We start from the raw sequence: 24,869 nt of genomic DNA on the forward strand, positions 1-24,869 counted from the left end.
AATGCCCCAAAAGTATCTGCCTCTACCACCACTCTTCCAGAGCGTTCCGCGTGCCCACCAAGCTCTGTGTAAAAATCTACCTCTGACAACCCCCCAGACCTTCCTCTATTCTCCTTAAAATGATGCCCCCCGGTATTAGCCATTGCTGCCTTGGGAAATACTTCCTATTGCTTATACTGACCACCCTCCAGGTGAAAACATTGGCCTCAGATTCCTGTTAACTCACTTCATACCGATTAGTCCTTCAGTCCCCAGCCCTGGGAAAAAGATGTTCGGCCAGTTAAACCTGACAAAAGAGCTCGAACCTTTTCACTATTGACTAAGGATGTAATATCAACTAAACCTAGCCTTAAGTAAATACTAGCATCACTGATGGTGACATTTTTACAGGATTGTTGTGAAAACCCACCCAATTCGGGTGTCACGGTAGCCCAGCAGTAAGCGTAACGCTATTACAGAGCCAGTGGCCCAGGGTCAATTCCCGTTGCTGTCTGTAAGGAGTTTGTAGATTCTTCCTGTGACTGTGTGTGTTTCTTCTGGATGCTCCGGTTTCCTCCCACGCTCCAAAGATGTGTAGGTTAGGGTCAGTAAGTTGTGGGCGTGCTATCTTGGTGCCAGAATTGTGGTGATTCTTGGCCTGAGCACACAGAATGTGTTGGTGATTGACACAAACAGCCCAATTCACTGTATGTTTCAATGTGACAAGAAAAGCCAATTTACATTCACAAATGTTGTTCAGGGAGGACAACTGCCTTCCTTACCCCCTCTGGATTGGACAAGACTTCAAATTCTTGGCAATATCATCGTCCCAGAGTTTCCCCTGCTAAGCTGATCGTCAAGCCACCCGACCCAGGAGTGAAGGATGAGAGACAAAATGGGCCAGGCGAGGGAACCAATCATCCCTGGAGTACAACAGTAAAACACTTTGAAAAGAAACCTGTTCAGCAGCTGACTTGAAACTGGCTGTCAAAGAGTGAAGAGCAGATTTAGGTCAACAGGTTCTGAAGGAAGTCAAGTTTCAGAATGAGAAGGCGATGGGATGGAATTACAGTCGTGTGTTACCAGACTTAACCCACACAAGAAGCTGTAATGATCAACAACTAGAATGTCAAGTTATTAGGTGAGACAGAGGACAGGAGAAAAATAGATTAGCACTATGTGTGAGGGGGTGGGGGTGACTGGTGAGTCATATCTCTTCTGAAAGAGAGGACAGGTGAACAAGGAAGCAAAGCTGAGAGCAAAAGCTGTGAACAGAAACTCTGGCAGGGGAAATTACAAACAATGGGAACGTCTCCACAGCTGGGCGATTGAGACTGGACTCCAATTCTACTCACTGCATTTTAGGAAGACAGGATTTCCCAGTGTGGGTCAAGAATTAGAATCAGAATCAGGTTTATTGTCACTGACGTATATTGTGAAATTTATTGTTCTGTGGCAGCAGGAGAGTGCAGTAAATAATTTTACTGTACGTTACAATAAGGAAATAAATACGTGGTGCAGAATAGTGAGATTGTTGATGGTCCATTAGGAAATCTGACGCCAGAAAGAACAAAGTGTTCCGAGAACATCAAGTGTGTCTTCAGGCTCCTGTACCTTTCCCTGACGGCATCAGCGGACTTGTCCTGGATGGCAAGGATTTTAATGATGGACTCCACACTCCTGAGGCAGCCTCATTTGACGATATCCACAATGGCGGGGAGGCTAGTGCCCATGAGGGAGCTGGCTGAGTTTTCAAACCTTTGTAATGGTTTCCGATCCTGTGTAATGGTACCGCCACACAGTCGGTGTGTACCCAGACTGAATGCTCCCTACAGTACATCTGTGCAAGTTTATTTGAGTGAGGGATTTTGGCTGTGCAAGAAGACTGGGGAGGATGTAAGAGCGGTGTCCTCGAAGTGAAGTAAGGTCAAGTGAAGTCATGCTGAACTTACTGTCGTGTGTACAAGGCACCGTGACAGTCTGGAGACACGACAGGCTGCAAATGCTGAAATCCAGAGCAACACACAAAATTCTGGCTAGATGCAACTCCTGCCTCAGCAAGGACCTGGGCCCACTGCAATTTGCCTATCGCCACAATAGGTCAACAGCAGACACGATCTCAATGGTTCTTCACATGGCCTTGGGTCACCTGGACAATATAAATACCTACGTCAGGATGCTGACCATTGACTGTAGCTCAGTCATCATCATTCCTACAGCCCTGATGAATAAGCTATGGAACCTGAGTCTCTGTATCTCCCTCTGCATCTGGATCATTGACTTCCAAACTGGAGGACCACAATATGTGCGGATTGGTAATAATATCTCCACCTCGCTGATGATCAACACTGGCACATCACAGGGATGTGTGCTCAACCCACAGCTCTACTTTCTCTGTGGCTGGGTATAGCTCAAATGCCGTCTATAAATTTGCTGATGATAGAGCCATTGCTGGCAGAATCTCAGGTGGTGACGAGAGGGCGTACAGGAGCGAGATATTCCAGCTGGTTGAGTGGAGTCACAGCAACAACCTTGCACTCAACGTCGGTGAGATCAAAGAACTGATTGTGGACTTCAGAACGGGTAAGACGAAGGAACACATACCAATCCTCATAGAGGGATCAGAAGTGGAGAGAGTGAGCAATTTCAGGTTCCTGGGTGTCAAAATCTCTGAAGATCTAATCTGGTCTAACCAGAACAGCAGCTATCTTTCATTAGGAGTTTGAGGAGATTTGGTTTGTCACCTAAAACAGTGGAAAACTTCTATAGATGTACCATGGAGAGCATTCTGACAGGCGGTGTCACTGTCTGGTTTGGGGAAGGTGCGAGGGGTGGGGGGGTGCGACTGCACAGGTTCAAAAGAAGCTACATAAAGTTGTAAAATTAGTCAGCTCCATCTTGGGTACTAGCCTCCATGGTATTCAAAACATCTTCAAGGAGCGGTGCGTCAGAAAGGACCCCCAACACTCAGGACATGCCTTCTTCTCCTTGTTACCATCAGGAAGGAGGTACTGAATCCTGAAGGCACACACTCAGCGATTCAGGAACAATTTCTTCCCCTCTGCCATCCGATTCCTAAATGAACATTGAACATTACCTCAGTTTTTACTATATTATTTCTGCATTTGCAATATTTTAATTTCACTGTTTAATACAGATATATACTCTCTGTGACAGATCTACTTTTTTTCTATATTGTCATGTATTGCATTGTACCGCTGCTGCTAAGATACAAATTTTATGATGTACGCCGGTGACCTGGACCTCTGTACCTCCCTCTGCAATTGGATCCTCGACTTCCCAGCTGGAAGATCACAGTCTGTGTGGATCGGTGACAATATCTCCTCCTCACTGAGGATCAACACTGATGCAACTCAGGGGTGGGTGCTTAGCCCACTGCTCTACTCTTCAATACCAACGACAGTGTGACTAGGCATAGCTCAGACAGCATTTATAAATTTGCTGATGATACAACCATTGTTTGTAGAATCTCAGATGGAGTCGAGAAGGCGTACAGGAGCAAGATATACCAACTAGTGGAGTGGTGTCGCAACAACCTTGCACTCAACGTCACTCAGTAAAATGAAAGAGCTGATTGTAGACTTCAGGAAGGGTAAGACGAAGGAACACATACCAATCCTCGTAGTGGGATCAGAATTGGAGAGAGGAAGCAGTTTCAAGTTCCTGGGTGTCAAGATCTCTGAGGACCTAAGCTGGTCCCAACATATCAATGCAGCTACAAAGAAGGCAAGGACAGTGACTATACTTCATTAGGGGCTTGAAGAGATTTCATATGTCAACAAATATACTCAAAAACTTCTCTAGATGTACCGTGGAGAGCATTCTGACAGGTTGCATCACTGTCTGGTATGCGGGGAAGGGGGGGGGGGGTGGGGGCTACTGCACAGGACCAAAAGAAGCTGCAGAGGGTCGTAAATATAGTCGGCTTCATCTTGGGTACTAGCCTACAGAGTACCTTGGCCATCCTCAAGGAGCGGTGTCTCAGAAAGACAGCGTCCATTATTGAGGATGGGCAGCACCCAGGGCATGCCCTTTTCTCACTGTTACCATCAGGCAGGAGGCACAGACTCAGCGATTCAGAAACAGCTTCTTCCCCTCTGCTATCCGATTCCTAAATGCACATTGACCCCGTGAACACTACCTCACTTTTTTAATATAAATGTTTTTGCATGATTTTTCATCTATTCAATATACATATACTGCAATTGATTTACTTACTCATTTACTTATTATTTTTTGTTCTTCTATATTATGTATTGAATTGAACTGCTGCTGCTAAGCTAACACAAGCCGGTGATAATATAATCAACCTGATTTGATTCTGATTCCTTCCTCGGTTTAGCGATCTGTCTGTGTATGAGTGGGCCACAAGTACCTCATTTCGACTTTCTTTTGGGCTGTCGGCGGCCAGTAAATGTTGGCCCCGCTACCGATGCCCACATTCCAGCCGAGTTACAGCATTGTGTTTCTGCTCTTCCTGCAGTACCGGTTTCCAGCAGCAGGTGGCGATCCTACACAGTGAAACTTTAAACAAGAGACAATCTGCAGTTGCTGGAAATAGTTACTCTCTCCCTCTCCCAGTGTAGAGTACCTTCCTGCTACAAATTATCCTCCATTGTCCCTGTACCAAACAAGACCAAGGTAACATGCCTGAACGACTGACATCCTGTTGCACTCACCTCAATAATAAACAAATGCTTTGAGAGGCTGGTCAAGGATTACATCTGCAGTGTGCTGCCATCCACACTGGACCCCCTACAATTCGCCTACTGACACAACGATCAACAGACGATGTAATAGCCACTGCTCTACATACCATCCTTACATATCTGGAGAAGAGGGATGCTTATGTGAGAATGCTGTTCTTGGACTACAGCATTCAACACCATAATTCCCTCCAGGCTCGACAGGGAGCTCAGAGACCTCGGCCTTGACCCTGCCTTGTGCAGCTGGATCCTGGACTTCCTGTCAGATCGCCAGCAGGTGTTAAGAGTGGGCTCCCTCACCTCCACCCCTCTGACTCTCAATACACGAGCTCCTCAGGGCTGTGTCTCCACCCACAGCTCTAATCTGCTGATTAAATTTGCGGACGGCACTACTTTGATTGGCCTAATCTCAAACAATAACGAGGTGGCCTACAGGGGAGAAGTCATCTCTCTGACACAGTGGTGTCAAGAAAATAACCTCTTCCTCAATGTCGCAAAAACAAAGGAGCTGGTTGTGGACTACAGGAGGAATGGAGACGAGCTCACCCCCATTGACATCAATGGATCTGGGTTTGAGAGGGGAAACAGCTTCAAGTTCCTTGGCATCCACATCACCGAGGACCTCACATGGTCTGTGCACACCAGCTGTGCGGTGAAAAAGGCACAACAGCACCTCTTTCACCTCAGACAGTTGAGGAAGTTTGGTATGGGCCCCCAGATCCTAAGAACTTTCTACAGGGGCACAATTGAGAGCATCCTGACCGGTATGGGGACTGTACCTCCCTTAATCGCAGTATTCTGCAGAGAGTGGTGTCGACAGCCCAGCACATCCGTACTTGTGAACTTCCCATGATTCAGGACAGTTACAAAGACAGGTGTGTAAAAAGGGCCCATAGGATCATTGGGGACCCAAGTCACCCCAACCACAATCTATTCCAGCTGCTACAATCCGGGAAACGGTACCGCAGCATAAAAGCCAGGACCAGCAGGCTCCGAGACAGCTTCTTCCAGCAGACCATCAGACTGATTAACTCACACTGATCTGAGTGTATTTCTATGTTACACTGACTGTTCTATTTATTATAAATTATGATGATTGCACACTTAGATGGAAAGGTAAAGATTTTTGCTCCTCATGTATGTGAAGGATATAAGAAATAAAGTCAATTCAATTCAATCCAAGCAACACACACAATATACTGGAGGAACTCAGCAGGGCAGGCAGCATCTATGAGAAAAAGTAAAGTCGACGTTTCAGGCCAAAGCTCTTCAGCAGGACTGGAGAAAAAAACAAGAGGAATCACATTTGAAAGGTGGCGGGGTTGGGGGAAGAACACGAGGTGATCGGTGAAACCGGAAGCTGGGAAGGTGATTGGGTGAAAGAGATACAGGACTGGAGAAGGGCGAGTCCTACAGGAGAGAACAGAAGGCCATGGAAGAAAAGTGGGAGTAGCACCAGAGGGAGGTGATGGGCAGGCAAGGAGATAAAGTGAGAGAGGGAAAAGGGCACGGGGAATGGTGAAGGAGGGGCGGCCATTACTGGAAGTTCGATAAATCGATGTTCATGCCATCAGCTTGGATGCTACCCAGATGGAATATGAGATATTGCTCCTCCAACTGAGTGTGGCCTCATCGTGACAGTAGAGGAGGCCCTCGATGGACATACGGGAATAGGCAGTGGAATTAAAATGGGTGGCTACTGGGAGATGGTGCTTTCTCTGGTGCTTGATGAAGCCGACTCCCAATCCATGTTGGGTCTCACTGATATACAGGAGGCCACACCAGGAGCACCGAACACAGTATATGACCCCACCTGATACAAAGGTGAAGTGTCGCCTCACCTGGAAGTGCCAGGAGGAGGTTCTTTGGGATGGAACGAATGGATAAGAGAGTCGTGTTGGGAGTGATCCCTGCTGAAAGCAGAAAGCGGGGGAGAGGGAAAGATGTGCTTGGTGCTGGGATCCAGTTGGAGATGGTGGAAATTACAGAAATTATTGAGAGTGAGGACAAGTTTCGCTAGATGGAGGAGAGTGGTGGTGGACGGGAACTGGTTGGGACGGGTGTCCAGAAAGAAACAGAGAGCTTTGAGGCATTCCTGCTGGTGGATGGAGGTGTACAGGGACTGGATATCCATAGTGAAAATAAGATGATTGGGGCCAGGGAACTTGAAATCATTGAAAAGATCCGGAGCGTGTGAAGTCACTGAGGGTTCACTCCATCCTGAGACAGTGACCCCTGACTCTCAACTCCTCAGACAGGAGAAACATCCTCCCTGCATCCTGTCTGTTGGGCCCTGAAAGAGTTTTGTGTTTCCCTGAGATCTCCTCTCATTCTTCTAAACGGGGAACAGAGAACGTAGAACAGGACAGCCCAGGAACAGGCACAGAAACTGAAACTGGTCATGTGGTGAACAGTGAAGTTTGTCTAAAGTTACAACAGGACCTCAATCAACTGGGAATCTGGGCAAAGGAATGGCAGAAAGAATTTAACACAGAAATGTGCAAAGTGACGCATTTCAGGAAGTTAAAACCAGGACAGAATGTAGACAGTAAATGTCAGAGCCCTGGGGAGTGTTGTAGAATAGAAATACCCAGGGGAACAAGTACATAGTTCCTGAGAGTAGAGACATAGGTAGACAGTGTAGTGAAGAAGGTGTATGGTACGCTGGCCTTCATCGATCAGGGCACTAAGTACATGAGATGGTTTGTCATGTTACAGCTGTACAAGACATTGGTGAAACAACACTTCGAGTACTGGGTGCAGTTCTGGTCACCGAGCTGTAGAAAGGATGACATTCAGCTGGAATGTGTGCAGACAAGATTCACAGGAATCTTACCGGGGCTCAAGGGCTTCAGGAGAATCTGGATCGACCTCTGAATCCAAAACTCTATCCATGTCTCTCTTCAACATAGTTGATGTGTAAATATGCAGAGCCCTGTTAGATTATGAGCTGGGTAAATACGTTTATTCACCTCTGAATGCTCGTCCCCTCACTGTGCCTCCTCATCCTGACACTCCCGTTACCAGAAACATCATCCCTGCATCTACCTGGGGAGCCCGGAGCAAGTCTCAGACTCTCTCTCTATCTCCACCACACACAAATACACACAGGGGGCTTCACCATTTACATTTCCCCATTGCGTCAATGACCAACACAGTCTGCCCGAGGATTGTGCTGGGATCAGCCTGCATGTGGTGCCACACTTCCAGCTCCAAAATATCATGTCCACGTCTCTCTACCCTTCACCGTACCTCTCCGGGTAGTTCCAACCTGAGCATTGATTTCTCTAATGCTCCACTCCCCTCTCCGAGCACATTTTCCTTCTTCTTCATCCCCCTTCCGGAGGAAATTACACTGCACTCCCATATTTTCTTGAATCAGATGCTGGAAGAACTAAAACAAAACAGAAATTGTTTGAAACCCACAACAGAGCAGGCAGTGTTTGAATCAATTCCGGGAGAGGTCACCGACGTGGAACGTGAAGCCTGTTCCTCTCTCCACAGATCCTGACCAACCTGCTGTGTTTTTCCTGCATTCCTGGGTATAAACTGTGTCCCAAAATGAATATCTGATTTAACGTAGAGATCCCTGCTCTATTTGTCTCATAAATTAGAGGAACAGCTCCCCATGTTCCGTCAGGGTGATCGTCAACCGGACAGCATCAAAATTGAATTCTGAAACTTCTGGTAGTCGTTCCCTGTCACTTTTACTATATAATTGTCTCTCTCCTCCTGATCCACCAGCCTCGTCACCCTATCTCTTTCCCCTCACCCCCACCCTCTCCATCTGCCCATCATCCACACACTCCTCCCCACCTCCCTCCCTTTACTCCGGGCTCCACTTTCCCCTCCTGTCAGATTACAAAATCTTCAGCCCTTTGTCACTGACCCCTCTCACCTCCCATTTCTGACACATTTTAACACTCCACCCCTCCCTCATCTACCTATCACCCCCTCACCTGGATCCACCCATCACCTGTCCATTTCCCTCCACAGATGTTACCTGACACTCTGGGAGACTCCGCCGCTTCGTGTGTTACCGACACTACATGTCCCGTGTTACCAAGATTCACCCTGACCTCCGTCTCCCAGTCAGCACCACTACCACCAATTGTCCCAGTTACCCTGTCAGTCCCGGTGGACTTTAACACCCGGGGGAGCCAGGGAGCTCAGGACCCGCCGGCCGCGGCTGCTGCTGAATCCGCGGTGTTTCTGTTCCGTTGACAGATGAGGTGAACGAGTTAAAATTAATGGATCGATAATTCTCACATCGTGTTTATTTCACTCTCCGCACATTTATATTTACATTGACTTACTCCTGACACCGGTCCCGGACCCGACCCGTTTACAGACCCGGAGCGGAACCGGAGCAGATTCTCAGCCACTCGTTTGGATACACAGTCTCGAAGAAAGGATAAAGTTTCCCTGTGAATTTATTCCCAGTGAAGGTGTGGAGATGGGACTTGGTCTCCGCATTGTAAAATGAAACTATCCCGGACTGGTAACTGAGATAAACTCCCACCCTCCCGGGGATGGGACCAGCAGGGAGACGGGACTCAGGGGAGGTGAGAACCTTCATCACATCATTAAACCGCTCGATGATCCAGAATCCGGTCTCCGGACTCACTGTGAACCATCCTTTCCTCTCCACAGACTCTGTGGCGACTCCCAGACTCCAGCGCCGATTCTCCGGCACCTCCACCTCCCAGTAATGTCTCCCCGATGTGAATCCCTCCGATCCCAGCGCACAAACCCAGTGTGTGAACCTCTTCCCGGTGTCAGGGAGATCCCTCCGGGTCCCGGTGTATCTCACACTCTTCCGATCCTCAGACACCTCGAGCAGCGGATTCGCCGTTTCCACATCCAGGGTGACAGAGACTGGGGGGAGAAGCAGAGAATTAGAGAGTCCCCGGGGATCGGGGGGAGACTCGGGCAGCGCGGCCCCGGGACTGGGGGAGAGGCTGCTCGGCCTCAGGCACAATCGGGTGGCAGACAGGACCCTTTCCCGGGGTTTTACCCAAACACAGCGGATGGATAACCAGCATCTTCCCGAGATTATTCCGTGACATGGAGAGCGGATTTTCCCTGATCAACACACACAAAATTCTGGAGGATCTCAGCGGGTCAAGCAGCATGTGTTAAGGGAGATTTCAAGCCGAGACCTTAGCTCAAGATTGGAAAGAAAGACAGGGGATAGCAGTGGAAATGGGTATGAGGAAGGAGAGGAGCAACAACTGGATTCAGATGAGGATGGGGTGAGTAAACACTGGAGGCATTTAAAGAGGAGGGAAGGCAGAATTCATTCATGCTGACCAACTCACTTTAATGAACTTGTTCCATTTGCCTGTATTTGCTCATTATTCCTTTAACCCTTTCCTACCCATGTACCCGTCCAGATGTCTTTTAAATCATTGCAACTGTATTCACCTCTACAGTTTCATTTGGCAGCGTCCTGAACTCCAGGAAAAAAGACCCAGAATATCCAGCCTCTCCTTATAACCCAAACCCTCCAGTCCCAGTAACATCCTTGTAAATCTGTTCCATACCCTCTCAGTTTAATGACATTCTTCCTGCAGAAAGATCACCAGAACTGTACAGAGTGATCCAAATCATAAAGACGAGAAAGTCTGCGGATGCTGGAAATCCAAAGCAACACACACAAAACCTTGACCCAAAACATCGACTGTTTATTCATATCCATAGATGCTGCCTGATCTGCTGATTTCCTCCAGCAGTTTGTGTGTGTTACTCTGCTCCAAATGTGGCCTTCCCAATGTCTGGTACACTCTTAACGTAAAGTCCCAGCTCCTGTACTCAGTATTCTGACTGATGAAGGCAATCACCTCCTGGTCTCTCTGTTCCACAACACTCTCCAGGGCCCCAATGATTCCTGTGTAAATCCTGTCCTGGTTTACCTTCCAAAATGCAACACCCTCATCTCTGAATTAAAATCAATTTCCATCCAATGGCCCAGAGACCCAATTAATCAAGATCTCATTGTAATCTTGGACAAAGCATGAGCAACAGGGTTAGGTAGTGGATAACACAATACTGTGGCACCATGGGGCATTCTGGAGTTCAGATTTCAATTGCGACACCATCTGTAAGGAGTTTGTACGGTACAGACCTCGTGCCTTTCCTCTGGGTGCTCACGATTCATCCCTCAGATTGGGGAGCAGTGGACAGCGAGGAAGACCATCATTACTTGCAGTGGGATCTGGAGCAGCTGGAAAAATGGGCTGAAAAGTGTCAGCTGGAATTTACTGCAGACAAGCGTGAGCTGTTGCACTTCTGTAGGACCCCAGTGTAGGTCTTACACAGTGAATGGTCGGGCACTGAGGACTCTGTTCTACAGCAGATCTGGGAACACAGGTCCATAATACATCGAAAGTAGTGTTACAGGTAGATAATGTTTAAAAAAAAGCTTTTGTCACATTGGGCTTCATAAATCAAAGTATTGAATACAGGAGATGGGATGTTATGTTGAAGTTGTATGAGACCTGGTGAGGCCTAATTTGCGATATTGTGTACAGTTTTGGTCACCTACCTACAGGAAAGATGTAAACAAGATTGAAACAGTACAGAGAAAATTTACAGGGATGTAGCTAGGACTGGAGGACCTGAGACATAAGGAAAGATTGAATAGTTCAGGACTTTATTCCTGTAACATAGAAGACTGAGGAGAGATTTAACAGAGGTATACAAAATTATGAGGGTATGAATAGAGTAAATGCAAGCAGGCTTCTTCCACGGAGGTTGAGTGGGATTACAACCAGAGGTCATGGGTTAAAGGTGAAAGATGAAAAGTTTAAGGGGAACATGAGGGGAAACTTCTTTATTCAGAGGGTTGTGAGAGTGTGGAATGAGCTGCCAGTGCAAGTGGTGCATGCAAGCTCGATTTAAACATTGAAGAGAAGTTTGGACAGGTACATGGATGGCAGGAGTTGGAGGACGATGGTCCCGGTGCAGGTCGATGGGAGCAGGTAGTTTAAATGTTTTGGTATAGACCAGGTGGGCTGAAGGGCCTGCGTTGTTAGTTTCTATCACTCTGTGACGCTCGTACAAAGAGATAATGGTTTGTAGGTTAAATGGTCATTGTACATTGCCCCATGATTAGGCTAGTTTTAAATAGTTGGGGTGCTGGGTGGAGCAGGTCATTGGTCTGTGACGGCCTGTTTCACACTGTATCTAAATAAACAAATAACCTCTTCACTGCCCATGAAACCACCAATTTTAGAGTCCTCCACAAACCTACTAAACACGTCACCTACATTCTCTCCAAATCATTCATATGAATGATGAAAAACAGTGGACCCAGCACCGATCCCTGCAGCACAACCGCTGGTCACAGGACTCCACCCAGACAATTCTGTATCCTATTCCAGATCGTACTGTATCCCATGTGATCTAACTCTCTGCTACCTTGTCAAATCCCTCGCTAAACTCCATGGAGACGATGTCTACTGCACTTTCATCAGCTGTAATTTATTTATTGAGATACAGCACGGAATAGGCCCTTCCGGCCCTTTGACCCCCACCACCCAGAAACCCCTGATTTAATCTGAGCCTGACCATGGGACATTTTACAATGACCCTCACCACCCAGCATATCCTGATTTAATCCGAGCCTGACCATAGGACAAGTTACAATGACCCCCACCACCCAGCAACCCCTGATTTAATCCGAGCCTGACCACGGGACAAGTTACAATGACCAATTAACCTGCCAACCGGTGCGGGTTTGGACTGTGAAACCAGAGCACTAGGAAGAAACCCACGTGGTCATTGGGAAAGTACAAACTCCTTACAGGCAGTGACGGGACATGAACCCGGGTCACTGGTACTGTAAAGCGTTGTGCTAACCACTATGCTACCATACCGTCCATACAGAAAACCAAGCTGGGTGTCCCTGATTAGTTCTCGCCTTTCCAAATGAATGTAGATCCCATCTCTCAGAATCCCCTCCATTAATATACCCTCCACTGACGTTAGGCTCACCGGTCTGTACTTCCCAGGCGTTTCCCTACAGCCGATCTTCAATAAATGTTCAACATTAGTCTCCCTCCAGTCTCCTGGCCCCTCACCCTTAGCTATCGATGACACACATATCTCCAAAATGGGCTCCACACTTTCCTCCTGAGCTTCCCACAATGTCCTGGGATAAACTTGATCAGGACCTGGGGATTTATAGACCTTTCTGCATTTTCGGACCTGCAGCACATTTGCTTCTGTAATGTGGTAGAAAATGAGGTCGATCATTTTCTGTAACACGGGGGAATTGAGAGCCCCGTGGAACTGGCACAGAAGAGGAGTTGAGACCTGGGACAGAGAAATAATGACAGGGAAGGTTTATCAGGATACAGGCAAAATGCAGGTAAATGGACTGGTGGGGGGAGGGTGATCTGACAGAAACATTTAAGGTAACGAGGGGTTAGATTGAACAGATGGTTGAAATCTTCTTCCCACAGGAGGGGGGATCAAATACAAGAGGTCACATGTCTCAGGTGAGAGGAAGGAGTTTAAAGGTGAGTTTATTGGAACAGTGAGTGGTTGATTTTGGAACTTGCTGCCAGAGGAGGTGATGGAATCAGATACAATCACTGTGTTTCCAAGACACTCAGCCAGACACTTTAATGGACAGGACACAGAAGGAGACTGACCTAAATAGGTCAGAACAGAGGTGACGGGCCGAAGGGCCCATTTCAATACTGTACAACAATGACTTTGTGACTTTAGATTAACTGAAAGACTGAGACCCCACAGCCTCCGGTGCAGAGAATTCCAGACACAACATCCTCTGAGGGTCCACCCCATCCTGAGACAGTGACCCCCGACCCTCGACTCCTCAGACAGGGGAAACATCCTCCCTGCATCCTGCCTGCTGCATTTGGAAAGACAAGGACAGATCAGGGACAGTCAGCACGGCGTTGTGCATGGAAAATCACGCCTCACAAATTCCAGTTTGTTGAAGAGGTGACAGAGAGGATTGACCAGGACAGAGTAGTAGACATTGTCCACATAATCTTCACTAAGGCCTTTGACGTTGATCATAGACCACACTTGGAGTATTGTGAGCATTTCTGGTTCCCCGACTATGGGAAGATGTCATTACACTGGTCAGGAAGCTTCAGGAGGCTGTAACAATGGCTGGAGGGCTTGGGAGAGACTGGATAAGCTGGGGACATTTCCCTGGAGTGATGGATGTTGAGGGGTGACCCCTTACCGAGCAATATAAAATCAGGGGCAGATGTAATGTCACGGTCTTTTTCCCAGAATGGGGGAGTCCAAAACCAGAGGGCAGAGAGGGAAGGTGAGAGGGGAAGGTTTTTTAAGGGAGCTGCAAGGCAACCAGTGACCAATCGGCATCTGGGGTTGATTAGGAAGAGCAAATTAAAGGAAGACGGGCAAACACAGCAGCCATCGTCTGAGTGGACATCGTCAGAGTGGTGATCTTCAGGCTTCAGCTCTTCAAGGCTTCATACGGAGAAAAAAATAAATAAAACGCATCTGTTAGTCTTGCGAGACCATGGATCTGCGCCTGGAAAGTCTTCACTCTCCAGGGCGCAGGCCCGGGCAAGGTTGTATGGAAGACCGGCAGTTGCCCATGCTGCAAGTCTCCCCTCTCCATGACACTGATGTTCTCCAAGGGAAGGGCAAGAGCCAACACAGCTTGGCACCAGTGTCGTCGCAGAGCACTGTGTGATTAAGACACAACACATTACCTTGGCTGGGGCTCGAACTCACCACCTGGTTAAGAGAAAGCAAAGGAAAGCACATTTTTTTTCCTTCTCTGCTTTTTATCTGCTCAGCTAGGACAGTAGAGATGCCAGGCAGGATAGACAAATGCTTCTCTTGTGGGATGTGGGATGGCAGGGAGACCTCCAGTGTCCCTGATGACTACAACTGTGAGATGTACATCCAGCTGCAGCTTCTAACAAACCATGTTAAGGAGTCGTAGCTGGAACTGGGTGAACTCCGGATCAGTCGGGAGGCTGAAGGGATGAGAGACAGGACGTACAGAGAGGTAATTATAACAAGGTGCAGGACACAGAAACTGGGTGACTGTCAGGAAGGGGAAAGGGTTTAGGGAGCCAGTGCAGAGTACCCCTGTGGCCATCCCCCTCAACAACAGGATACTGTCCGGGGGATACGACCTAACAGAGGAAAGTCACAGTGGTCGGGTCCCTGGTACTGAGTCTGCCTCTGTGACTCAGAAGGGAAGGGGGAGAAGAGGCATGCTGTGGTGACAGGGGATTTGTTAGTTGGGGAAATGACAGGAGGCTCTGTGGGTGAGAACAAGATTCCCGGATGGGATGTTGCCTCCCGGGTGCCTGGGTCTGGGATATCTCGGATTGAGTCCTCAGCATTCTTAAGTGTGAGGGTGAACAGCCAGAAGTCGTGGTCCATATTGGTACCACTGACATGGGTAGGATGAGTGACGAGGTTCTGCAAAGGGAGTTCAAGGTGTTAGGTGCTGAGTTAAAGGGCAGGACCTCCAGGGTTGTGATCTCAGGATTGTTATCCGTGCCACGTGCTGGTGAGGCCAGAACAAGCAAGATTATACAGTTTAATATGTGACTAAGGAGTTGGTGTAGGAGGCAGGGCATAAAATTTTTGGATCATTGGGCTCCTGTGATCACAATTCTATCTCCTTTACCATAGCATTGGAGAGGGATAGGAACAGGCAAGTTAGGAAAGCGTTTAATTGGAGTAAGGGGAAATATGAGGCTATCAGGCAGGAACTTGGAAGCATAAATTGGAAACAGATGTTCTCAGGGAAACAAATAGGATTAGGACAGGATTAAGGAAAATCCCAAGGCATTCTATAAATATGTGAAGAGGATAAGATGTGAGAGAATAGGATCAATCAAGTGTGACAGTGGAAAAGTGTACATGGAACCACAGGAGATAGCAGAGGTACTTAATGAATACTTGGCTTCAGTATTCACAATGGAAAAGGATCTTGGTGTTTGTAGGGATGATTTACAGTGGTCTGAAAAGCTTGATCATGTAGATGTTAAGAAAGAGGATGTGCTGGAGCTTTTGGAAAGTATCAAGTTGGATAAGTCACTGGGACCACACGAGATGTACCTCAGGCTACTGTGGGAAGCGAGGAAGGAGATTGCTGAACCTCTGGAGAGTTTCTGGAGGATTGGAGGGTTGTGGATGTTGCTCTCTTATTCAAGAAAGCGAGTAGAGATAACCCAGGAAATTATAGACCAGTGAGTCTTACTTCAGTGGTCGGTAAGTTGAAGGAGAAGATCCTGAGGGGCAGGATTTATGAACATTTGGAGAGGCATAATATGATTAGAAGTAGTCAGCATGGCTTTGTCAAAGGCAGGTCGTGCCTTACAAGCCTGATTGAACTTTGGAGGATGTGACTAAACACATTGATGATGGTAGAAAAGTATATGGATTTCAGCAAGGCATTTGACAAGATACCCCATGCAAGGCTTTTTGAGAAAGTAAGGAGGCATGGGATCCAAGGGGACATTGCTTTGTGGATCCAGAACTGGCTTGCCCACAGAAGGCAAAGAGTGGTTGTAGACTGGTCATATTATGCATGGAGGTCGGGGACCAGTGTTGTACCTCAGGGATCTGTTCTGGGACCCCTACTGTTCGTGATTTTTATAAATGACCTGGATGAGGAGGTGGAGGGATGGATTAGTAAATTTGCTGGTGACACAAAGGTTGGGGTGTTGTGGATAGTGTGGAGGGTTGTCAGAGGTTACAGCGGGAAATTGATAGGATGCAAAACTGGGCTGAGAAGAGGCAGATGGAGTTCAACCCAGATAACTGTAAGGTGGTTCATTCTGACAGGTCAAATATGATGGCAGAATATAGTATTAATGACACTTGGACTCTTGGCAGTGTGGGGGATCAGAGGGTTCTTGGGGTCGGAGTCCATCAGACACTCAAAGCTGCTACGTAGGTTGACTCTGTAGTTAAGAAGGCAGGCAGTGCATAGGCCTTCATCAATTGAGGTAATGAGTTTAGGAGCTGAGAGATAATGTTGCAGTTATATAGGACCCTGGTCAGACTCCACTTGGAGTACTGTGCTCAATTCCCGTCACTTCACTACAGGAAGGATGTGGAAACCATGCAAAGGATGGTGAGGATATTCACAAGGATGCTGCCTGGATTGGGAAGCATGCCTTATGAGAATAGGTTGAGTGAACTCGGCCTTTTCTCCTTGGAGCGACGGACGATGAGAAGTGACCTGATAGAGGTGTGTAAGATGATGAGAGGCATTGATCGTGTGGATAGTCAGAGGCTTTTTCCCAGGGCTGAAATGGCTAACATGAGAGGGCACAGTTTTAAGGTGCTTGGAAGTAGGTACAGAGGAGATATCAAGAGTAAGTTTTTTTTAAACACAGAGTGTGGTGAGTGCGTTGAATGGGTTGCCGGCGACGGTGGTGGAGGCAGATATGATAGGGTCGTTTAAGAGCCTCCTGGATAGGTACATGAATCTTAGAAAAATAGAGGGCTTTGGGTAACCCTAGGTAAATTCTCAGGTAAGGACATGTTCGGCACAGCTTTGTGGGCCTAAGGGCCTGTATTGTGCTGTAGGTTTTCTATGTCTTTTTGCTTCTACATCCCACAGAAGAAGTACTCTAAAGGCAAGATGTGGCTAACAAGAGAAGTCAAAGCCAACATAAAAGCCAAAGAGAGGGAATAAAACAGAGCAAAGAGTAGTGGGAAGTTAGAGGATTAGCAAGCTTTTAAAAGGCAACTAAAAAAGTCATTAAGGTAAAGAGGGATTACAAAACTAAGTTAGCCAATAATATTAAAAAGGATAACAAAAGTTTCTTCAGATACATAAAATTTAAAAGACCATAAGACATGGGAGTAGAATGAGGCCATCTGCCCATCAACTCTGCTCCGCCATTCAATCATGGCTGATCTTTTTTTTATTTCCTCCTCAAGCCCAGTTTCCAGCCTTCTCCCCGTAACCTTTGAAACCATGTCCATTCAGGAACCTATCAGCCTCTGCCTTAAATACACCCAGTGACCTGGCCTCCACAGCTGCACGTGGCAACAAATTGAACAAACTCACCACCCTTTGGCTAAAGAAATTTCTCCTCATCTCTGTTTTGAAAGGGCGCCCCTCTATCCTGAGGCTGTGCCTTCTTGTCCTGGACTCTCCCACCATGGGAAACATTCTTTCCACATCTACTCTGTCTCGGCGTTTCCACACTCGAAAGGTTTCAATGAGATCCCCCCCTCATCCTTCTGAATTTCAGCGAGTGCAGACCCAGAGCCATGAAATGTTCCTTGTATGATAACCCTTTCATTCCTGGAATTATCCTTGTGAACCTCCTCTGGAACCTCTCCAATGCCAGCCATCTTCCTCAGATGAGGAGCCCAAAACTGTTCACAATATTCAAGGTGAGGCCTCACCAGTGACTTTTAAAGCCTCAGCATCACATCCTTGCTCTTGTATTCTAGACCTCTTGAAATGAATGTTAATATTGTATTTGCCTTCCTCACCACCGACTCAACCTACAAGTTAACCTTTAGGGTGTTCTGCACAAGGACTCCCAAGTCCCTGTGCATCTCAGATTTAGATCTCAGATCCCATTTAGAAAATAGTCTGCACATTTATTTCTACTACCAATGTGCATGACCATACATTTTCCAACATTGTATTTCATTTGCCACTTTCTTGCCCATACTCCTAATGTGTCTAAGTCCTTCTGCATCCCACCTGTTTCCTCAAAGCGACCTGCCCATCCACCAATCTTTGTATCATCTGCAAACTTGGCAAAAAAACCATCTATTCCATCATCTAAATCATTAATATACAGCATAAAAAGAAGTGGTCCCAACACCGACCCCTGCGGAACACCACTAGTCACTGACAGCCAACCAGAAAATGATCCTTTGGTTCCCTCTTGCTGCCTCCTTCCAATCAGTCAAGCTCTAACCATGCCAGTATCTTTCCTGTATAACATGGGCTCTAACTTGGTAAGCAGCCTTTTGTGTGGGACCTTGTCAAAGGCCTTCTGAATGTCCAAATACACAACATCCACTGCAGCCCCTTTGTCTATCCTACTTGTAATCTCCTCAAAGAATTCCAACATGTTCGTCAGGCAGGATTTTCCCTGAAGGAAACCATGCTGACTTTATACTATCTCGTCCTGTGTCACCAAGTACCCCATCACCTCATCCTGAACAATTGACTCTAACATCTTCCCAACCACTGAGGTCAGGCTAATTGGTCTATAATTTCCTTTCTGCTGACTTCCTCCTTTCTTAAAGTGGAGTGACATTTGCAAATTTCCAGTCCTCTGACACCATGCCAGAGTCCAATCATTTTTGAAAGGTCATTTCTAACGCCACCACAATCTCTAACGCTACCTCTTTCAGAACCCTCGGGTGCAGTTCCTGTGGTCTGGATGACTTATGAACCTTTAGGTCTTTCAGCTTTTTGAGCACCTTCTCTCTTGTAACAGTAACTTCACTAACTTCTCTTCCTTCACACACTACAACATCAGGCATACTGCCAGTGTCTTCCACAGTGAAGCCTGATGCAAAATACTCATTTTGTCCATCAGCCATCTCCTTGTCCCCTGTTATTATTTCTCCTGCCTCATTTTCTAGCTGTCCTATATCCACTCTCATTTCTCTGTTATTTTTAACACACTTGAAAAAACTTTTACCGTCTACTTTGATATTATTTGCTAGTTTGCTTTCATATTTCATTTTTTTCCCTTCCAATGATTTTTTTAGTTGCTCTCTGTAGGTTTTTAAAAACTTCCCAATCCGCTATCATCCCACTAATTTTTTGTTTGTTGTTTGCTCTTTCTTTTGCTTTTACGATAGCTTTGTCAGCCATGGTAGTTCTATTTTACCATTTGAGTATTCATTTTTGGAAGAAATGAAGAAATACTTACGTCCTGCAACTTCCTCATTTTTCCCAGAAACGCACACCATTGCTGCTCTGCTGACATCCCTGCCAGCAGCTCTTTCCAATTTACTTCAGCCAACTCCTGTCATACCACTGTAATTTCCCTTACTCCACTGAAATACTGCTACATCAGACTTTACTTTCTCCTTATCCAGTTACAAGTTGAACTCAATCATACTGTGATCACTGGTTCCGAAGGGTTCTTTTACCTTCAGTTCCCTAATTGCCTCCAGTTCATTACATAACAGCCAATCCAGTATAGCTGATCCCCTGGGAGGCTCAATGACAAACTGCTTTAAATGCCATCTCTTAGGGATTCAACAAACTCACTCTCTTGAGATCCATTACCAACCTGATTTTCCCAATCGACCTGCATGTTAAAATCTCCCATCACTACCATAACATTGCCCTTTTGACTCGCCTGTTCTATTTCCTGTTGTAATCTGTGTTCCAACTCCCAGCTCTGTTGGGAGGCCTGTATATAACTGCCATCAACATCTTTTTATCCTTGCTGTTTCTTAACTCAACCCACAAGTATTCAACATCTTCCAATCCTATGTCACATTCTTCTACTGATTTGATGGCATTCTGTACCAGTAGAGCCAGGCCACCCCCTCTGCCTACCTTCCTATCACTCCGATATAATGTGTACCCTTGGATATTCAGCTCCCAACTACAACCATCCTTCAGCCACAATTCAGTGGTGGCTACAAAATCATACCTGGCAATTTGTAATCATGCAACAAGATCATACACTTTACTTCTTACACTATGTGCATTTAGATACATCACCTTGAGTACCGTATTTGCTGTCCTTTCTGTTTCTGCATCCCTAATGTTTTGATACTCAGCCTGTTGACTACAACTAAGTTGCATCACCTGCCTGCCCTTCCTGACAGTCTGACTGCACGCTATCTTTATTTTTCACTATCCGTCCTATCCTGAGTCCCTTCACTTCAGTTCCCACCCCCCTACCAAATTAGTTTAAACCCTCCCCAACAGCTCTAACAAACCTGCTGCAAGAATATTGGTCCCCCTTGGGTTCAGGTGCAACCCATCACTTTTGAACAGGTCATACCTCCCCCAGAAGAGATCCCAATGATCCAAGAACCTGAAGCCCTGTCCCTGCACCAGCTTCTCAGCCACACATTTATCTGCCAAATCATCCTGTTTCTACCCTCACTGGCGCATGGCATAGGGGGCAATCTAGAAATTAGTACATGGGAGATGCTAATTTCTGGATTAGAGGGATGCAAGAGTGGATATCAGACTGCTGGAAAACAATGCTGGGGAGGTAGTAATGGGGGACAATGAAGGGGTGGATGAACTGAAGACGTATTTTGCATCAGTCTTCACTGTGGAAGAGACTAGCAGTATGGTGGAAGTTACAGGTGTCAGGTGGCATGCCGTGCGTGAAGTTAGCATTACTAGAGAACAGGTTCGTGGGAAACTGAAAGATATTAAGGTAGATGTCACCTGGACCAGATGGTGTACATGCCAGAGTTCTGAAAGAGGTGGTTGAAAAGGTCGTGGAGGCATTCGTAATGATCCTTCAAGAATCACTAGATTCTGGAATGGTTCTGGAAGACTGGAAAGTTCTAAGTGTCTCTCCACTGTTCAAGAAGAGAGAGGCAGAATAAAGGAAACTCTGGGCCAGTTAGTCTGACCTCAGTGGCTGGGAAGATGTTGAAGTTGATTATTGAGGAGGAGGTGTCAGGGAACTTGGAGGCACATGATAAAATAGGCCGTAGTCAGCATGGTTTCCTCAAGGGAAAATCTTGCCTGACAAATCTGTTGGAATTCTTTGAAGAAATAACAAGCCAGATAAACAAAGAAGAATCATTGATGTTGTGTACTTGGATTTTCAGAAAGCCTTTGACAAGGTGCCACATATGAGGCTACTTAACAAGCTACGAGCCCACGGTATTACAGGAAAGATCCTAGCATGGGCAAAGCAGTGGCTGATTGGCAGGAGGCAAAGAGTGGGAATAAATGGAGCCTTTTCTGGCTGGCTGCCAGTGGCTAGTGGTGTTCCACAGGGGTCTGTGTTGGGACTGATTCTTTTTACATTGTATGTCAATTATTTGAATGATAGAATTAATGGCTTTGTTAAAGAGTTTGCAGACGATATGAAGATAGGTGGAAGGGCAGGTACTTTTGAGGAGGTAGAGAAGCTACAGAAGGACTTAGATCATTTTGGAGAATAAGACCATAAAACAAAGGAGCAAAAGCGGCCCATGGAGTCTGCTCCGTCATTCTGTCATGATCTGATCCATTCTCCCATTTAGTCCCACTCCCACGCCTTCTCACCATAACCTTTGATGCCCTTGCTACTCAGATACGAATCAAGCTCTGCCTTAAATACACCCAGTGACTTGGCCTTCACTGCTGCCCATGGCAACAAATTCCATAGATTCACCACCCTCTGACGAAAAAAATTTCTTCGCATTTCTGTTCTGAATGGGCGCCCTTCAATCCTTAAGTCATGCCCTCTCGTACTAGAGTCCCCCATCATGGGAAACAACTTTGCCACATCCACTCTGTCCATGCCTTTCAGCATTCAAAATATTTCTATGAGGTCTCCCCTCATTCTTCTAAACTCCAAGGAATACAGTCCAAGAGCAGACAAATGTTCCTCATATGTTAACCTTCTCATTCCTGGAATCATTCTAGTGATCTTCTCTGTACCCTCTCCAATGTCAGCACATCCTTTCTTAAATAAGGAGACCAAAACTGCCCACAGTACTCCAAGTGAGGTCTCACCAGCGCCTTATAAAGCCTCAACATCACATCCCTGCTCCTATACTCTATTCCCATAGAAATGAATACCAACATTGCATTCGCCTTCTTCACCACCGACTCAACCTGGAGGATAACCTTAAGGGTATCCTGTATGAGGACTCCCAAGTCCTGTTGCATCTCCGAACTTTGGATTCTTTCCCCATTTAAATAATAGTCTGCCCATATTTAAATAATAGTCTGCCAATTTATTTTTTCTGCCAAAGTGCATCACCATGCACTTTCCAATATTGTACTTCATTTGCCACGTCTTTGCCCATTCTTCCAATCTATCCAAGTCTCTCTGCAGACTCTCCCTTTCCTCAGCACTACGGGCCCCTCCACCTATCTTCGTATCATCAGCAAACTTACCCACAAAGCCATCTATTCCATAATCCAAATCGTTGATGTACAATGTAAAAAGAAGCGGCCCCAACACGGACCCGGTGGAATACCACTGGTCACCGGCAGCCAACCAGAATAGGATCCCTTTATTCCCACTCTCTGTTTCCTGCCAATCAGCCAACGCTCTCACCACGTGTGTAACTTTCCCGTAATTCTATGGGCTCTTATCTTGTTTAGCAGCCTCATGTGTGCCACCTTGTCAAAGGCCTTCTGAAAATCCAAATATACAACATCCACTGCATCTCCCTTGTCTAACCTACTGGTAATTTCCTCAAAAAATTGTAATAGGTTTGTCAGGAAGGATTTTCCTTTAAGGAATCCATGCTGAGTTCTGCCTATCTTGTCATATGCCTCCAGGTACTCTGTAACCTCATCCTTGACAATCGACTCCAACAACTTCCCAACCACCAATGTCAAGCTAACAGGTCTATAATTTCCTTTTTGCTTCCTTGCCCCCTTCATAAATAGTGGAGTTACATTTGCAATCTTCCAGTCCTCCGGAACCATGCCAGAATGTATCGACTTTTGAAAGATTATCGCTAATGCCTCCGCAATCTCCACAGCTACTTCCTTCAGAACATGAGGGTGCATTCCATCTGGTCCAGGAGATATATCTACCTTTAGACTATTCAGCTTCCTGAGTACTTTCTCTGTCGTAATTGTGACTGCGCACACTTCTCTTCCCTGCCACCCTTGAGTGTCTGGTATACTGCTGATGTCTTCCTCAGTGAAGACTGATGCAAAATACTCGTTCAGTTCCTCTGCCATCTCCTTATCTCCCATGATGATTTCTCCAGCATCATTTTCTATCGGTCCTATATCTACTCTCACCTGTCTTTTACTCTTTATATACTTGGAAAAGCTTTTAGTATCCTCTTTGATATTATTTGCTAGCTTCCTTTCATGGCTAATCTTTTCTCTCTTAATGACCTTTTTGGTTTCCTTTTGTAAGGTTTTAAAAACATCCCAATCCTCTGTCTTCCCACTAATTTTTGCTTCCTTGTATGCCCTCTCCTTTGCTTTAACTTTGGCTTTGACTTCTCTTGTCAACCACGGTTGCATCCTTTTTCTAGTTGAAAATTTATTCTTTTTTTGGAATATACCTGTCTTGCACCTTCCTCACTTCTCGCATAAACTCCAGCCACTGCTGCTCTGCTGTCTTTCCCGCCAGTGTCTCCTTCCAGTCAACTTTGGCCAGTTCCTCTCTCATGCCACTGTAATTTCCTTTACTCCACTGAAATACCAACACATCAGATTTTGGCTTCTCTTTTTCAAATTTCACAGTGAACTCAATTATGTTATGATCACTGCCTCCTAAGGATTCCTTCACCTCAATCTCTCTAATCACCTCCGGTTCATTACACAATACCCAATCCAGTACAGCCGATCCCCTAGTGGGCTCAACAACAAGCTGTTCTAAAAAGCCATCTCGCAGACATTCCATAAATTCTCTCTCTTGAGATCCAGTGCCGACCTGATTTTCCCAATCCACTCGCAGGTTAAAATCCCCCACAATTATCACAACACTGCCCTTCTGACAAGCCTTTTCTATTTCCTGTTGTAATTTGTAGTCCACATCCCTGCAGCTGTTTGGAGGCCTATAAATAACTGCCATCAGGGTCCTTTTACCCCTGCTATTTCTTAGCTCAACCCATAAAGATTCTGCACCTTCCGATCCTATATCACCTCTTTCTAATGATTTAATATCATTTCTTACCAATAAAGCCACGCCTCTCCCTCTGCCTACCTTCCTATCCTTCCGATACAGCTCCCAGAGACATGCATCCTTTAGCCAGGTCTCTGTGATGGCCACAATATCATACCTGCCAATCTGTAGCTGTACAACAAGATCATCCACCTTATTCATTATGCTGCGTGCATTTAAGTACAACACCTTAAGACCAGTATTTGGTACTTTTCGCTTTGATTTCACTGCAACTTTATTGCACTGCAACTCATCCCAATGGCAACAAATGTGCCCATCACCTGCCTGTCTTTCCTGCTCACTATCTTAGATTTCCCCTTCCTCCGCTCTGTCATTCCGGTTCCCATCCCCCTGCCAAATTAGT

The 24,869-nt window shown here is 46.3% G+C and overlaps 1 protein-coding gene across 1 annotated transcript in view; it reads right to left on the bottom strand.

The window, feature by feature from the left end:
* Window positions 1-8,947: 8,947 nt before the first annotated feature.
* LOC140198264 (zinc-binding protein A33-like) overlaps window positions 8,948-24,869 on the bottom strand; it is a 35,649-nt gene continuing 19,727 nt past the window's right edge. Inside the window, exon 6 of the mRNA XM_072259320.1 lies at window positions 8,948-9,584. Coding sequence (XP_072115421.1) covers window positions 9,052-9,584 — 533 coding nt within the window. The 3' untranslated portion in view covers window positions 8,948-9,051. The remainder of the gene's footprint in view (window positions 9,585-24,869) is intronic.

The sequence above is a fragment of the Mobula birostris genome, chromosome 5 (genome assembly GCF_030028105.1).
Source record: "Mobula birostris isolate sMobBir1 chromosome 5, sMobBir1.hap1, whole genome shotgun sequence".
NCBI classification, from domain to species: Eukaryota; Metazoa; Chordata; class Chondrichthyes; order Myliobatiformes; family Myliobatidae; genus Mobula; species Mobula birostris.